The 17,088-nt window shown below is 36.2% G+C and overlaps 2 protein-coding genes across 3 annotated transcripts; one reads left to right on the top strand and one right to left on the bottom strand.

The window, feature by feature from the left end:
* Positions 1-2,738: 2,738 nt before the first annotated feature.
* LOC109101554 (B-cell lymphoma 6 protein homolog) lies at positions 2,739-8,526 on the top strand. 2 transcript variants are annotated; one of them, XM_042770228.1, is made up of 9 exons: positions 2,739-2,851; positions 4,398-4,565; positions 4,655-4,876; positions 5,174-5,881; positions 5,968-6,059; positions 7,199-7,357; positions 7,435-7,565; positions 7,645-7,782; positions 7,876-8,526. In XM_042770228.1, exons 2-9 carry the CDS (start codon positions 4,405-4,407, stop codon positions 7,990-7,992), a joined length of 1,728 nt encoding a protein of 575 aa, XP_042626162.1. In that variant the 5' UTR covers positions 2,739-2,851; positions 4,398-4,404; the 3' UTR covers positions 7,993-8,526. The 2 variants fall into 2 exon arrangements, with proteins under 2 accessions (XP_042626162.1, XP_042626168.1); XM_042770234.1 differs by lacking the exon at positions 2,739-2,851 and adding an exon at positions 2,878-3,996.
* Positions 8,527-10,767: 2,241 nt separating this feature from the next.
* On the bottom strand, positions 10,768-16,935 carry LOC109098920 (cytidylate kinase). The gene is made up of 6 exons (XM_042770242.1): positions 16,655-16,935; positions 14,881-15,027; positions 14,402-14,554; positions 13,104-13,180; positions 12,795-12,891; positions 10,768-11,881 (listed from the first exon to the last, which is right to left on the bottom strand). The coding sequence occupies exons 1-6, from the start codon at positions 16,730-16,732 to the stop codon at positions 11,840-11,842; spliced, it is 594 nt and encodes a 197-aa protein (XP_042626176.1). The 5' UTR covers positions 16,733-16,935; the 3' UTR covers positions 10,768-11,839.
* Positions 16,936-17,088: the final 153 nt, after the last annotated feature.

Raw genomic sequence — 17,088 nt, 5'->3', positions numbered from 1 at the left:
CAACATAGTTACAGTCACAGTTTTCAGCTGGAGATGTTTGGAGCTATCACTGGATGAAAGTTTCCATCCAAAAATTCAAATCCTGTCATTGTTTACTCATATTGTTCCAAACCTCTATGACTTTCTTTCTTCTATGGAACACAAAAGAAGGTATTTTGAAGAATGCTGGTAACTGAGCAGTTTTGGTTCCCATTTACTTCCATGGACCAAAAAAAAAAAAAAAATACAAATAAAACATTTAAGGAAGTCAATAGGAACCAAAACCATTTAATTACTGACATTCTTCAAAATATCTTGTTTTCTATTTCAGAGAAGAAAAAAATCATTTTTGGAAATATATATCGTCAGTAATGTCTAGGCATACACTAGCATATATGCTAAGCTAATAGACACTGACTACAAGCCACACAGCTCAAATTTTGAAAGGTACTGACACAACTAACAACTCTGATATGTATAAAACACACAAATGAAATGTCATAACGTAAAGGAACTCTTTCACACATATTTGTGCTTTATCCGAAGCTAAAGTATGCAATGAAGTTTTTACACCTCTGTAGGTGCAGCCTTGCAGATCACTACAAAACCTGAAGGATTGAGATAACCATACTACATGACAGTCACTGAGTCATCTATGGCCTGTATATGAATGCTTTTCTTGGAACAGCCTCTCAACTTTCTGAACTGTCTTTGATGTGTGATAGTGATGAGTAAAAATGATACAGCATTGTTGCCATTGACAAGTATATTGATTTGTGTGATAGATGTTTGTTATAACGCAGTATAGTCTATTTAAAGAAATGTTTGATGAGCTCTGAGGTGGGTCAAAGATTTTTGAGGTCAGGTCATATAAAAAGTATATTACCCTGGGTGGGGTGAGCAGGGCCTGCCAATAAATATGTAATAAATATATCATGTTCACCTTTCTGGAGAAAAAAATTACCTTCACTTTCAGCATGACCAATACCACAGAAATCACTCTAAATATAACGTGAGACAAAATCTCTCTAGAACAACTCATGGTCCATCTGAGAATGAAAGATCTGTGACAGCGTTTATTTCCGATAGGGCACTTTCCTCTTCTGAAGAAAGAGGAAGTGTGTATTTGGATGTGTGAGAGGTGGGGGCAGTTTCACAATGAGGTTTAAGAGATATGATATGTTGTCGACCTTACACAATGAAAGAACTTCAAAAACGATTCCCCATACAGAAGCAATACAGAACTTCACTTAACTGTCAGGACGATGTGCGACATAAAAGCCCTACACTGTAATGATTGTCTCAGCATTGCAGACATTTCTAGGCCAGTCGTTCAGCGTTTCATTACAGCCATCATTTCTAGCATGCTACCTTTTTTTACTACTCTCCAAAATGTAATTTCTCCTCATGCACATTCACTTTAGTGTTTCTTAAGGGAATTCACAATCATCTATTAGTTTTGTAAACTGCTTTGCTTTTGGAGCACCTGAACCACAGTGTGTTAGGTGCGAGTTTTCTCTGCACGACCGAATGTGCATGTTTCTAGTACCTCTTTGGTACTGATATATAAATAGTGTTGAGAGCTGTGTGCACTGTGTTACAGTCCTGAATAGCTGCTTTGTTGAGTGTTAAGTTACAGTACACTGCTGAAGCAGTCATGAGCTTAAGTGTGTGTGTGTGTGTGTGTGTGTGTGTGTGTGTGTGTGTGTGTGTGTGTGTATGTGTAAGAGACTTAATTCTATGCTGTAATTAATCTGTGACCTCCCAGATCTTGTGATGCTACTTTACAGAGCGTGTAATTCGAAGATGGTTATGTTAAAGGGAAAATTCACCCAAAAATGAGAATTCAGAAATTTAGAAATAACACCTTCTTAAATTATCAAAATGCATAGTTTGCCATAATATTAAACAATTGTTTTGTCTGTAAATTTGTATATTATGCTGACACGTTCACTGACTCATTAAACTTCATACGGATACAGAGAAAATTTTTCTTGTAAGAAGGTTTTTTTTTTTTTTTTTTAATCAGGTTCTTGTTTAATTTTTAGTCATTCATTTTGCAGATGCGCAAATAATGCAAACAGTCAATGAAAGTGGTTTGAGCTTTTTATCTATAAGCAAAATCGCAATCAGTACAAGCTTATTTATTTGGAAGAAATATCTCCAACCTTTATGAAATAGACAACTCACAAAAATTTAAATAATAACATTGTAATAATAATAATAATAATATAATAACATTGTGGTATTATAGTTAACCTACAACTGGGGAATTATCAAACAGCTACTGTCATCATTATTACATATCTGACATTTTGACAGAACTTGTCAATTTATCTCGGTCGGACAAAAATAGATTGCTCTTTGTACATCTGTGTGATTTACTATCTTCATAACGCTTAAATGTAGCTTATGACGACTATGGCTGAGTTAATTCAACATGACATAATGCATAATGTACACATTATAATAGAGGGGTCATATCAGGAGAAACCATTTCTGCCCAATCTGTACAGTAGTGAAAGGGTGGGAGGACGAGTGACGTAGATTATGACCGCGTCTCTGGAGCAAACCACCACCTACAGCGGTGCGGAGTGTAATTACTCCGACGATGTTAATAAATAAGGCGCTAAAAGCAATAACATTAAGCATACACGTTTGAGTTTAAAGTCTTTAGAATGACTTGTGTGATATTTCCGTTAAGAGCTTATTTAGCACTGCAGAAGCGCGAGGACAGGGTGTCCGGATGCCCCCTCCGGAGTCTCAGTGGTACAGTCCACTGGTAAAATTCCGAGAATTGTGAACTGCGTCTTCTCAGAAGAGTTCTTCCAAGAACTGTCTTCGGTGGACACTTCCAAGAAAAATACACCAGGTGATTTTCTTCTATCTAGCAAAAAGTCTAGACTAAACACAAGACGCTCTGTAGAGACGAGTTATAACTATAGCTGATTTTTATTTGGTTTTAAAACCCGACTACTTTCTTGTATTGAGAGCCGTGGTGTTAATTACGCAACTCGACTTTTGTCGGCCTAATTGCGAGAATCACTAATCTTATTCGTCTCTTATGTCAGTTTCACTCTGTATGGAGTTGCATTAGATTAGGAAGCGCTGGGTTGTATAATAAGGACAGGTTTCGCAACTTTATATGGATGGGAAACTAAGTTTATTACTTATAATGGGTCGTCATAAAACTGTAGACGCGTATAACGTGAGATCGCATACATTTAAAATGTCAAAATTGCTGTATTTGAATAGTTTTTATCTGACTTTGTCATTCACCCATGCAAATGTGATTAGAGAACTCTCAAACTGGTCTATTGCAATGAAAATGTAATAAATGATCAATGGTTAATAAATCCAAAATACGAATATGTTTTATGTTCTTTTACGATTGCGATTATTTATGCGTAAATTACTGTGGTCTCTGTTTCACTGAAACATTACTGGATCAAACCGAAACGCTGGTTTTACACCAAACACCTGTAATAGAGTCTAACGTTACTCACGTGGCTTTTATTAATAAACTTCAGTATGCCACGAGGTTTAATATGTATCAACATGAACCTTCGCTGTTCAACAAGTGTCGCTCATAGCTTCATGCTTGCATTGCACGCAGGTGTCTTAAATCAAATAGCCTACTGCTCCCTATGTAGTGATGTTTGTCTAAATGCAAGGTAATGCATGTTTTTTTTCTGAGTAAAGGTGATGCAGAATTTCTGCAAATAATATCAAACGCTTAAAGACGTCGTCATGGAGATCTGATTAATTTGATGACTCAGGGGTTGTGTATGAAACCTTGTGAGCTGCCTACATAGACATATCGCATCTCTGATATCTACAGTAAATGCGTAAATGCTTATTATAAAAATTGGTTGTCACTGTGATGCCCAAAAATCTTGTCTAGGTAGGCAGCTCTCTAGGGTAGTCTGCACACTTTGGTCTCTCAAGTCAAATGCAATTAGTAAATATGAACATTATATGAATATTGCAGTTACGAGGGATTTTAAAGATTTGAAAGTAAGTATAAATTGTACAGTCAGTGTGTGTGTATATGTGTAAAACATTGATTTGATGCTTTATTTTTACTTAATGAACTAACTAATGAACTTTACTAATGAACAAACTCGAAGCAAATTATGACTACAGAGAGTAATCATTAAAGGATTATAATTTTCACAAAGAATATTAAATACAAAATATTGTTAGGCCTCATGTAAAAGTCAGTCACATCTTCAGTTTGCAACTTTGTAATTTGTGGACATCTAGTGTTCATTTGACTAAACTTGCACACCTTCAGTTTTGACTTTATATATATATATATGGTGCAATATAGTTTTTTTTTTTAAGTTTAGTAACCAAATGGGTATTTATTTATTCATGCATTTTGTTTTATTTGATTTTAAATGATTTCTGTGCAGGTGAACCATGTCAAGTGCAGCAGACGGGTGCATTAAGTTCACTCGCCATGCTGGTGATGTGCTGTTCAACTTCAACCGCCTCCGCAGCAGAAACATCCTGACCGATGTCACCATTGTGGTCGGTGGGCAGCAGTTCCGGGCCCATAAGACAGTTCTGATGGCATGCAGGTAGCACTGTGTTTTTTGCATTTTGCAAAATTGTAAATACGTGACATCCACAGGAAGTGACATTTGTATTCCATCTTGTCTTTTCCCAGTGGCCTCTTCTACTCCATGTTTGCAGATGCTTATAAAAGTACCTTGAGCATCATAAGTTTAGATCCAAAGGTGGACCCTGATGGCTTTGCCATATTGTTGGAGTTCATGTATACGTCTTGCCTCACGCTTAAAGATAACTTCATTTTAGCCATCCTCAACACAGCCATATATTTACAGATGGAGCATGTGATGGACACATGCCAGAGGTTCATAGACTCCAGGTGAGGGCTTAGAAAGGCACAAAAACATTCAAATACAGACATGTAATTTGTAACAGGCGCATTCTAATTAATAATGTAATATTTCATTTATTAATTTAGAAATACATTAAAAATGGAATTTCACTTTCTATATATTATTAATGGGAGCAGCATATAGAAAAGGTTTTGAAAACATACAGAAACCAATAGAAATGTAATGATTACACAACTTGTCACATGTTTTAACCTAGATTTCCTTTTCTTTATCTTGGACACTGTTGTTTATCACTGACTCGTCATCTTCTGGTTTTCTCAAAGGGGCTTGTGTGTGAAGCAGAGCAGAGCAGAGATGCTGGTTAATCACGGCAGAATTAATTCATCTCCAGAAGCTCCCTTCCTCCTCAGCGACGCCCTGAGCACCCAATCCAGCATGAACTTCAGCACTTATGGTCCTCCCAACCTGCACTATGCAGTAAGCACTTCCACAGAAAACCCTTCTCACCTCTACAGACCTCTGCCTCTCCCCGTGGACACCTCCAAGACCACAAACCCCCTCTGGCAGATCCCGAAGACGGGTGTAATAGCCCATCAGCAGCACTCCCCGCCAGACAGCGGAGCCTCGGCTCGGACCATGACTAACGGAGGAGCCACGGAAGCCAGAGAAGAGAGGAACCGTCCATCTGTGCTCTTTCACTCTGCTCCAGCTGAAAGATACAGGAAGACTCCACTTCTGAATTCAGAGGTGGAGAACACTGAAGCGAGTCACAGCAGCAGCCCCAAGAGCCCTCTCAGATCGGACTGCCAGCCCAACTCACCCGCAGAGTCCAGCAGCTGCAGTCGAGGAGCGGCGTCTCCTCCCAGCTCCATCAGTCACCCGAAGATCCGCAACTGGAAGAAGTACAAGTTCATTGTGCTGAACTCCACAGACGGAGCGACTGACCATACCTCACTCACTCCACCCCACACGGTTACAGAACCCACCGACAAGAACAATGAAGGCCGAGGGCAGCTCAGTATGGATAGCAGGTCAGTGTAGCCAAACTTTAAGGATGGCAGTATTAAGTATTAGCATTCGATGCAGTATTTCTAAACATGCTGTCATGTGTTTTTAGCTCTACAGATGAATGCATCAAAACAGAAGAGCGTGACTTTTCACTTCCCAACACTTTGACCGAGGAGAGCAGCACGGGAGCCACAAGATCAGGTGAATACACTTTCTTCAAAATGTTGAAATGAATTTTGGATCCAGCATTCATTATTATGAATTTTTAATAACTATTTAAAATTTAAATATATCGCATAACAACAATAAAACTCAGGTGTGTTCACTTAAACACTTTTAGCATTGTAATTAGTCAATAATCAAAGTTATTCATCAAAAAAAAAAAAAATTAGTTATTACATAATAATGGTTATTATTATTATTATTATTATTATTATCAACTATTTACAAAAATCTAGGCCACAGACGGTTTCTATATAAATATATAAATTTTTATAAACATAAAATTTAAGTATGTTCACTTAACTATTTTAATGTTTTAGTAATTATTAATTACTGAATTAAATCAGAAATGACTAAATTACTTTATTATTATTATAAATATTTAGGTATTACATTTTATAAATGTGTTTTATGAGTGATGTATAAATAATAATCTAAATCTTAAAATACTAGCACTATACATACTAAATCTTTTAATAGTTATAGTATTATATTTAATAATATTTAGGAATTACTTTGTATATGTGTGTGTGTTATATATTTACGTGATGTATAGAAGAATGCAAAAATATTTGCAAAATGCGGTTCAGTTTCAGCCATTATAGGAAGCAGCATAGTTTTGTCTATCCTTGAGTGTTAAGTGTTATAAATATTAGGGCTTGTGATTGTATGTGAGCCATGTCATCTTGCAAAATGACTTCGCAAGGTATTTGGATTCCGCATTTTTTTGCATGTCTTTTGGATCTAAATAAAAGAATATAAAAATATTAATAATATTACAATATATGTTTTATTTTAAGAGAACATACCAGAGTTTTATTTTTGTTCATTATTTTTCTGTTGTTGTTTTTTGTCTCTTTGGGGCCCCCTGTTGGTCAGTATGTGCAGTGATCAATATTGGTCACAATATATGCATGAATGCGAAAAATACAGCCAAGTTTTCCCACAATGTCTGCTACTACTAATTGTGGTGGATAAAAGTCTTTTCAAAAGTTCTTATTGTTATTATATCATTATTATCATAGCCAACTTGGATATTGAAGACAATCTGAACAAATAGATCTGGCTTCATACAGTGCTGACAGTAAAGCCTAATAGCTCTTCTGTTGTCTTGGCAGAGCGGGACAGACTCTACTGTAACGAGTGTGAGTCCAAGAGCGAATCTGACGCAGAGAAGCCGCGGTGGCTACAGGACGGAAAAGAGTACAAGTGTGACCGCTGTCAGGCCATGTTCTGCTATAATGGAAACCTAGCGAGCCCCAAGACCATCCACACAGGTAAACTTGCAGTTCTCTGGGACTCTGCGATGGCGCTCCCTCAAACGTGTGTTGCAGTTGTAAATTTTTCATTGCAGAAGAGAAACCGTATCGCTGCAACGTGTGCGGAGCTCAGTTCAACAGACCTGCCAATCTGAAGACACACTCACGGATCCACTCAGGAGAAAAACCATACAAATGTGAAACCTGCGGCTCGCGCTTCGTCCAGGTAACAACAAACCCTCAGAGCGTGTTTCTGTACGGTGACAATGCAAAAGAAATGCATCTTCTACTGTCGTCGTTTTCAGGTGGCTCATCTGAGGGCTCACGTACTGATCCACACCGGAGAGAAACCGTACCCGTGTGACATCTGCGGCACGCACTTCCGCCACCTTCAGACGCTGAAGAGTCACTTACGAATCCACACGGGAGAGAAACCTTATCATGTGAGCACCACGTCACATTTCTTCACATATCAGAATTGAATATTAGAACTGAGAAAGCATTTGATGTGAAATCTTCTTGGCTTCTCATTTCAGTGTGAGAATTGTGACCTGCACTTCCGTCACAAGAGTCAGCTGCGTCTGCATCTGCGACAAAAGCACGGTGCCGTCACCAACACCAAGGTCCAGTATCGCAGAAGCAGAACCTCTTGAAAAAACATGAAGCTATTTAGAGACTCGACAGAAGCATTTTCAAGTCCTTTAGTGGTACAGCCACAAGAAAAGCCATCAGAACATGCAGATGCCGCATGGATCTTTGTCATGTCGGTGTCCGTGTTTACTCTTATGGTGACGCTGAATATTATCTCTTAAATATGGACTAGTTCACCAGCACATTCTGCTTGTTTTCACCCAAATATCATGATGTACGTCAAGTTCTCGCCGATAGTCCTAGTGGAAGATTGAGCATAATTTTATCTCTAGTATTTATTTTTATTAGGAATGCTATTTCACTCCCTCTCAATCAAACTATGCACTGTGTGTGTGTATATATATATATATATATATATATATACATATATACAAACAAGGAATATTGGTACAAAATAATTATGCAACTGCAGTGTGTGTTTTCTCAGTGTGGTACTCTGCTCTGTCTGACAGTTCTGTTGTCATGTATTTGTACAGCTGTTTTTGGTACTAGAGGGCCGAAGGTCCTTGTAATTAAATATTTCATACCAAACAAAAGTTCTGTTTTAATTTTTTCACATATTTAAGAATATAAACGAATTAAGAATAAGAAAAACGAATATTAATATTTTGAATTAGGTATTGTTTTTCGTAATTTTAGTTATTTTTCCCCCCAAATATTGCTGTTTAAGTTTAGGTTCTGGTTAAGTTTTTATTTATTTCCATTGAGTAATTTTAGTACTTAAATTTATTTCAGTTATTTGTTTGCCAAGGCAACATTTAAGTTGAAACTTTTTCATCTAATATGTACATTTTAGTTTATTTAAGCTTTATTTCAATAATAAAACACATATATATATATATATAAAATTCAAAAATATATATTTTATAAAAAATGTTTTAGTTAACAATAATACCCCAGGGTGACAAATATTTATAAAGAATATATTAATCTTAATTTCAACATTACTAATACATTAAAATCAAAAGTGGTCTATGTTAATATTTAATAAACCTGACCTAACATAAATCAACTATATATATAAAAGGTGTTGTCAAACGATTAAACGCATCCAAAATAAAAGTTTTTGTTTGCATAATATGTGTTGTTTGTATATTTATTATGTAAATACACACACATACAGCATATATTTTTAAAATATTTACATGTACTTACATGTCTATATCTATATTCATATAATTTATATTATAAATAAATATATTTAATATATAAAAATAACATTTTTCTGAAATATATATATATATATATATATATATATATATATATATATATATATATATATAATAAAATAACATAAAATGAATAAATACTGTAATAAATTGCTCATTGGTAATGCATAAATTAACAATGGGACCTTATTGTAAAGCGTTACCAAAAAAGGCTTTTGTCACACTGTAGAACCATTGGAAATTAAATTATATAAATAAATAATTAGTTACAGGACATAAATATGCACTTTTCTTTCAAAAAATGTCAATTTTGACTTAAAATCTTGATGCTGCAAAAAGACGGGTCAATAAATATACAGTATGTCAAACTAGTCGTTGTTCAGGCATCTTGTTTCACACACTAATTAAATGGGCAAAAATCACAGAACCTGATCATCCAACACATTTCCTCACTGGAAGTGTCACGCTGATTCATTCTCTTACAAAAGTACTGCGCTCTGTCATATATAAGGCTCTTGTCATGCTCATAGTTCTCTTCCTCACAACAAAACCTGCACGAGCATAGCTTTGTCCAAAGAGTGATTGTTTGTGCAGCATTACCGAGAGGTCCTTTCACGAGCTCACATTGCTCATATTTCACAGCTTTAAACCTAAAGTAAAGTGCAACGTTTAGTATTATTCCATTATTTCCTCCAGTGAAAAACAACCGTCCAACAATCTGTGCAATGCTTTTGAAGTTTATTTGAATCTTTTTGACTGTGAAAGAACAGCAGTTCCCAAACAGGTCACCCGTTTGAAGTGTTTTTTAGACTGCCGCCTGCTGACTTTTAAACAGGTTATAGAGTAAAAATTAAGTTTCAATTTCTTTTATTTTTACCAACTAAACATGTTTCCTTTAGAGACAAAGATTTTAGAATATTGACTGTAACTACTGTAACTTAATTTCAAAAGTTACTCTTTAAAAACATCAATTAAGAAAGATTTTAGAATATTGACTGTAACTACTGTAACTTAATCTGACTCTGAGTGTAACTTGACTTGTTCTGTTATTTGCTAGTTATAAGGATTTAATATTCATTTTTGCAATGACCTTCAACCCTGTGATGTTCAACACACTGAAACTGAATGACACACAACCACTCAAACATTTGGTCAGTTAGATTTTTTCAATATTAAGTCTCTTACACTGTATTTATTTGATTAAAAATACAGTAAAAACAGTTAACATTATGAAATATTACAATTTAAAATAACTTTTCTTTTTTAATACATTTTAATATTGTATTTTATTCCTGTGATCCAAAGCTGTATTTTCAGCATCATTACTCCAGTCTTCAGGGTCACATGATCTTCAGAAATCATTCTAATATGCTGATTTGTGCTCAAGAAACATTTTTTTTTTATTTTTAAAATCGAAAACAGAAGTGCTGCTTCATATGTTTGTGGAAAACATTAAAGATTTTTTTTTAAGTCTTTGAAAAATAAAAAAAATGATCTCAGACCATTGATCTTAGAAATATGTCTAAAATGAATTTAAGAAATATAAGTAACAGTTTAAGAAACAGTCATTGAAATAAATGCTGTTGCTAAAAAGAGACAAACTGCTGGTTCTTTTTTACATTTTCAATTTATTTCATGAATAATTTCGCAGATGCATATAATAGTGTCTGCCATATATATGTGAAACTAACATTTAAATCAAGAAGGTGTTTATTCTTCTCCTGTAGTGAACATCTTTGAATAGCTGATATAAAAAAAAAGTTACAAAATGAAAACTGAGCATTAGACTGGAGTCAGAAGACATTTGATATCATAACATTTATTTTTTTCAGAGGGTTCTGTCATCCTTAATATTTCATTTATTGTTTTGTGTTATTTACTGGACCGTCCCATCAATACGACAAATTTGGTTTATTCACAAACAACCCCAAAGACGCTGAGACAATCAAATAAAAGCATGAGCCCCCGTTCCCCCCCATCTTAAAATCTACTGCCTGAGCAAAGACGGCACGTGTTTGGAACACAGCAGTCACAATATGATAAAAGAAAAACGTACAGCTAAAACTCAGCTCTCTATTGGGTGCCCAGCAAACAGTCCTCAGAACCTGCTGTGGATTACTGTACAAAACAACGAGAAACATGTCACCAAATATAACACAAACAGGTCTGGAAATCTACTCAGATACTCTTACTTCCTGTTGGTCATTTAGAATCCCTCATTAGTTTAGAGAACGAAACGGTTGAATGAAACAGAGATTTACAACCTATTCTTGGCTTATTTCTATTCTTGGCTTATTTGTTTTATACACTGAATGGTGGACGTTTCGAAACATTTCTGACACATGAGACTATCTTGAATGCATGTGCATGTTCTGTCCCTATAAAAGTGTCCTGAACATTATTGCTCAAACTTGCTTGATTCTCTACTGAAACATTGTTCCTCTTCAGTCTAATATTGAGCAAGCATGGATCGTTTGCTCAACAAAAGTGTTTTCCTTTTAGACTTACAAACATAGATATGAGCACACACTCTCTCACGTCTCTTAAAAAAAAAAAAAAAAAAAAAAAAAAAAAAAAACATTTTAAAAATGTAGATATTGATACATGAAGAAGGCATAGCACTGCCGAGAACAAAAAGACACCTTAATTTTCCAGAATTAGTTTTTTTTGCTGTGGATGTTTAGCCTTCTTTATCCAGAATGTTCTTCACATCTGCAAACACCTGAAAAAAAAAAATGGTAAAAGGAAGCAATATGAAACTCAGAAAGATGGACAGATATTTATTATTTACCTCTATTGCACTAAAGCACAGTATAGACTTCAGAAATAATTACTTATAAAATGTAAATAAATAACATTGAATAACAAATGAATAGTTGAAAATTAAAACTTGCTGAAAATTTACTCATCCTCACTCATTCGGCATTCCATCACTTGCTCACCAATGGATGCTCTGCAGTGAATGGGTGCCGTCAGAATGAGAGTCCAAACAGCTGATAAAAACATCACAGTAATCCACAGCACTCCAGTCCATCACTTAACGTCTTGAGAAGCGAAAAGCTACATGTTTGTAAGAAAATTCATACAGTTGCTTCTGACTAAAATGGTGGATTTTGACGTGAGAGGACAACAAGGCATGGACTTTTTCACTGGAGGAAGCGTTATTATGGATTATGAGATTGGAATTAAAACGTACTAATGATGGATTTGTTTCTTACAAACATGCAATGTTTCACTTAAAAAAAAACGTTAATTGATGGACTGAAGTGGTGTGGATTTCTTGTGGATTATTGTGATGTTTTTAGCAGCAGTTTGGACTCTCATTCTGACGGCACCCATTCACTGCAGAGGATCCACTGGTGAGCAAGTGATGGAACGCTACATTTCAGATCTGCTCCAATGAAAAAACAAACTCATCTACATCTGGGAATGCCAGAGTATATTTTCAGCAGACTTTCAGTATTCCTGTTCCTACTACTTTTTTATTAATATGCATTAATGCCTTTCAAAAACAATCAACGAATAAAGCATAATACAATTAAGTTCTATTTGATTTACCTTTAATGCAAAACTTCACAAAAAACATCAGGCTTAAAAAATATATATTTAATGAAATAAGCTCAAACCAGCCGTACCTCATCCACTGATCGGGAGGCATCAATCGTGCACACCTTCCCCTGCTTCTCGTACTGCTCTATAATGGGCCGTGTGGACTGCAGGTACGTCTGGATCCTGAAAATTAAACAAGAACGTTTAGCAAAAGTTAAGCCGAATCAAAAGCCATGACCGTCCATCCATTTCCGTATAATGCCAAACTATATGGTGACTGGCACATTTTCCAAACACACTGCTAATTTCTGAGGTCTGCTAATATTAATACAGTAATCATATTACGTGTTTTGTATGTAGCTCAATATATCTGATATGGGGATGGGGAGAACTACCTTTTCTCTAGACTTTCTCTGTTATCATCAGTGCGTCCGCTGCTCTTGCCCCGCTCTAAACATCTGTCAATGCACACCTGAAAAACACAACAGCTGAAAATCACATTTTATGTAGACAGCGCTAGTGAACGCAATCTCCTCTTTACTACTAGTTATAGCATGAAATAAACATGAATGAACACCTCATGTCTTATGTAATCACTCAATCAGTGTCTCAACTGCAGAAATACAACAATAAAACAGCTTGTAAAGAAAATGTCAGATCATTACATACCTCAAGCCAGTCATATAGTGTCCACAGCTTGATTGTTTGCTAAAGAAATGAACTCTAGAGAAGAGCATATCGCTAAATAAGCCTATGTGTATTAATCTATTAGTGATGTCTTAATGTCTTAATAATTAACAAGTTATGACAGTCACACTGCAATTGATTATTGTAACAACAAATAGACTGCCTTATGTGCAATTTATGTTTGCATCAAGCAGCAACCTCCCTAAAACGTCAATTCATGGACTGGCTGCTTGAGGCTGGCTGCAGAAGGGAATCAGTCCCATAGACTCCCCATGTTCAAATGCCCAACTTTACAGCAGAAAAAAACATGTTTACAGCCTGGTACAAAAAATTATTTTTGTCTATATAGCTAATTTTGCCCTTCATGACAGCTGTGAGGGGGTTAATTTTTTTTATAACTCATCCGTTTAAATTATATTAAGCCTTAAAGTTCTGCATAATTAAGGGCGGGGCCACTTGAGTGACAGGTGGATTGCTGCTGCTGACACTGCCGTCGAGCTAGGTAGGCGTGGCTTCAGCAACCAGCTCCCGCCTTTTTGCCCATTTTCAATGATCGGGAATGATGCGCGGTGACGTGCTGCCAAGATGGCGACGGCCACCTCCGTCCACTTTCAGCTTCAAAAACGCTCTTCAGAAAACTACGGGTGACGTCACGGACACTACATCCATGTTTTTACACAGTCTATGGTATGCATACATTTAATTATTATACATAAAAATAAATAACAATTGAATTTAATAGTCTGGACACTGTTGTTAATTGTTAATTTTAATGTGCAAGTAAATTTGTTCAGTAAACCACTCTTTAATTAAATACAAAAAAAATTAAACAATTTTTTTTCCCTCCCTGCTGAACTGAACAGTAACATCAAAACAAAGACAAGTACCAAACCACTGTGTTACATGCGTTAGACCATCCAAAAATTATTTTATTATTCATTCCAAATGATACATCAATAATCAGATGCCACTTTAATCAGCTGTAATGCTAGTTGCTGCCCCTCACCTCATTACTGCAGTCAAAGAAAAGAACAAACTTGACATCTGCCTTTCCATCCATGACAGTGTTCCATCCCTGCAGGTTGTCTTGGTTACGCGGGAAACCATCGATAAGAAAGCGGAACTTCTTTTCATCGGCTTTCATGGTCTCTTCCATTGCCTGAAAAATACAGATGTTTTTTTTTTTGTTAAGATAAATATCAGAATACATCCATTTTTAGATAAGATAAATGACTGTAAAGAGGCTTGTCGGATTTATAAAGGTATCGGATTTATGATTTATGCCTATTATGAGACAAGCCTGTCCATTTATGGCTATTATGAGCCGCTCTTTGAACTCTCCTCCCCTGATAGTGAATTTGTTATCAAGTAATATTTCTCAGTACGTTTGAAAATGTTGCCTATTCATGTTCCAGTTTCCTTCTACAATCACCATGAGTCACGACCTGGAATGGCTTGTTAAGCAGGACGGATGAGTATAACCACCTTTTTCAGCAAGTTGATGGTGATTTCAACCGGAACTATCTTGCCCTCTTTGATGTAGGTGTCAATGAGCTGACCGAACTCGGAGCCCTTGCGGCTGCGCTCCTCTCTCAGCAGGTCTCCGGCAGACAGGTGAGTGTAGCTGTAGTTCTGAGCGCAGGAGAGAGACAGTTCAACAACAACATCACATATCACCAACTTCAATGCAGCACATTACAGTCCCGTAAGATTAGAAGCTCCTTATGATGGAATATGACAGTTGTCATTTAAATGAATGGAAGGAAAAAAAGAGAGGTGTGTATGGGTTTGGTAACCGAACCGGAAGCTTTGTAGCAAAGACCATCCAGACACTACTTTTGACATACAGTATCAAATGGTTTTTAAGATCATGGAACACAAATTCAGTCAAGTGTGGCTGCTACGACCATCATGAGCATAAAAAAAGACTCATTTTACAACCTTGTTCAGATGCCATATGGCTAATAAAGGAGGTTTTTTCTAACACTAAAAGTACGGATTTAACAGCTTTACAAAACGAGAACAAAAAATCGGATCTTTTTCAATTAAAACAATAGTACAGTTGACATGAAATGCTGTAACCTCATGACGTTATTCTTCTAAATTATTAATCTAGTGCTATTTTAAAGCATTCTTTCAATTACTAAAACAATATTCAAATGAAAATTAACCAGAAAAGGTGATTAAAAAAAATTCCAGTTACTGCAAATATACACTTTCCCATACACACGGCATTTAGTGTAACAAATATAATTATGTAAAAATGAAATAACACACTTATTCTGACCAGTACTTACTAAAATATATAAAAGAAAAGTGCTCTTACTAAATTTGATTATATTTTAAATTATTCAAAACTTCTTGCGGTGAATGAAGGATAGTGGCCAAGATTGGTAAAGAGTTAAAATAATGATTAATTAGTATTTTATTCAGTAAATAATCAGTAATTATTTTTTTAAATTGTCTTTTAATGTCATCTACATATTCTTGTGATATTTTAGTGGGTGTCGTCTATAAATCATAGTAAAAAAGTTATTATAAAGTAAAAATAAAGAGATTAAAAGAAACGTACAAGTCATTATTTTTAGAACCGGACACATTCTAAAGTATAACAAAAATACAATTTAAAGCTGTACTGAACAGCAATATTGAGAAATATTATCAGTTTAAATGTGTTTATTTATTTCTCTGGATTTTCAGCGAACTAGTTATGTCAGTATTCAATGCCTTCAGTGTCTTTTCAGAAATTACTTAATATTACTGTTTATACAGTATTATCATGTAAAGTCATATCAGTTTTATGTTTCACACATATGCCCTTCTACTCAGTGCTGGTGCCAAATCACGAGAGCTGAACACTGCACACAGAGCAGGGTGGGACCTGCTTGAACACAGGTCCTGTTCATAACCAGGATACATGAATATGTACAGTATGTGGAAACATTCCAGGGAACTCAATGCATATTTACATTTTGAGAAAATGATCCAAATTCCATTAAATGTCTCATACTAACATGTCAGATGAAACATTTAAATGAAAACATGTTAAAGGGACCAAATGGCACTGGGAAATGGCATTTCCTTATGAAATGTTTAGAGGAAACGCGGAAATGAACGACCCTTGTAACTTAACCTGCAGCAAATCTGAATCCATTACCACTCTAGCAGCCCCATAAAGCTTCACTGTCTTATACACAACGCCTAAATAGCTATTCTCACTCAATATATGATAAAAGACTTAACGCTGCATCTCTCTTACCGCCACGATTCTCGCGCATTGTGTCCCTTTCCCCGCGCCTGGCCCGCCCAAGACAAACACAACCTGCGGCTTCATCATCTCTCTCCACCTGTGCACCGCGCGCGGGATCTTCTTCAGCCTGTGCAGCAGAGCTACAATCACAAACCGCGCAGATAAGAGAGAGCTGCACTCAATGAATGAGCATCGACCCCTGCGAGTCAGGCACAGAGCTGGCTGAACGACCGGCTGATGCGTGTCTAGGAAGTGCGGCGAGCAGATTCCACTTCCGCCGTACACGTGTCCGACCAATCAGAGAGCAGAGGATTTACGGACGTCACTTAAACGACGCCCCTGGCTCTGAACGCTCTCTAGAACGCGCACCCCTCCTTCGCCCGGGGTTCGCGCACCAGCATCAGCACCCGTGTTGCCATGTCCGCTTATAATAATTGTATATT

This window comes from Cyprinus carpio, chromosome A2 (genome assembly GCF_018340385.1).
Source record: "Cyprinus carpio isolate SPL01 chromosome A2, ASM1834038v1, whole genome shotgun sequence".
Classification (NCBI taxonomy): domain Eukaryota; kingdom Metazoa; phylum Chordata; class Actinopteri; order Cypriniformes; family Cyprinidae; genus Cyprinus; species Cyprinus carpio.
The sequence above is the reverse complement of the archived record's forward strand: the minus strand, read 5'-3'. Positions and strand labels throughout refer to the sequence as shown.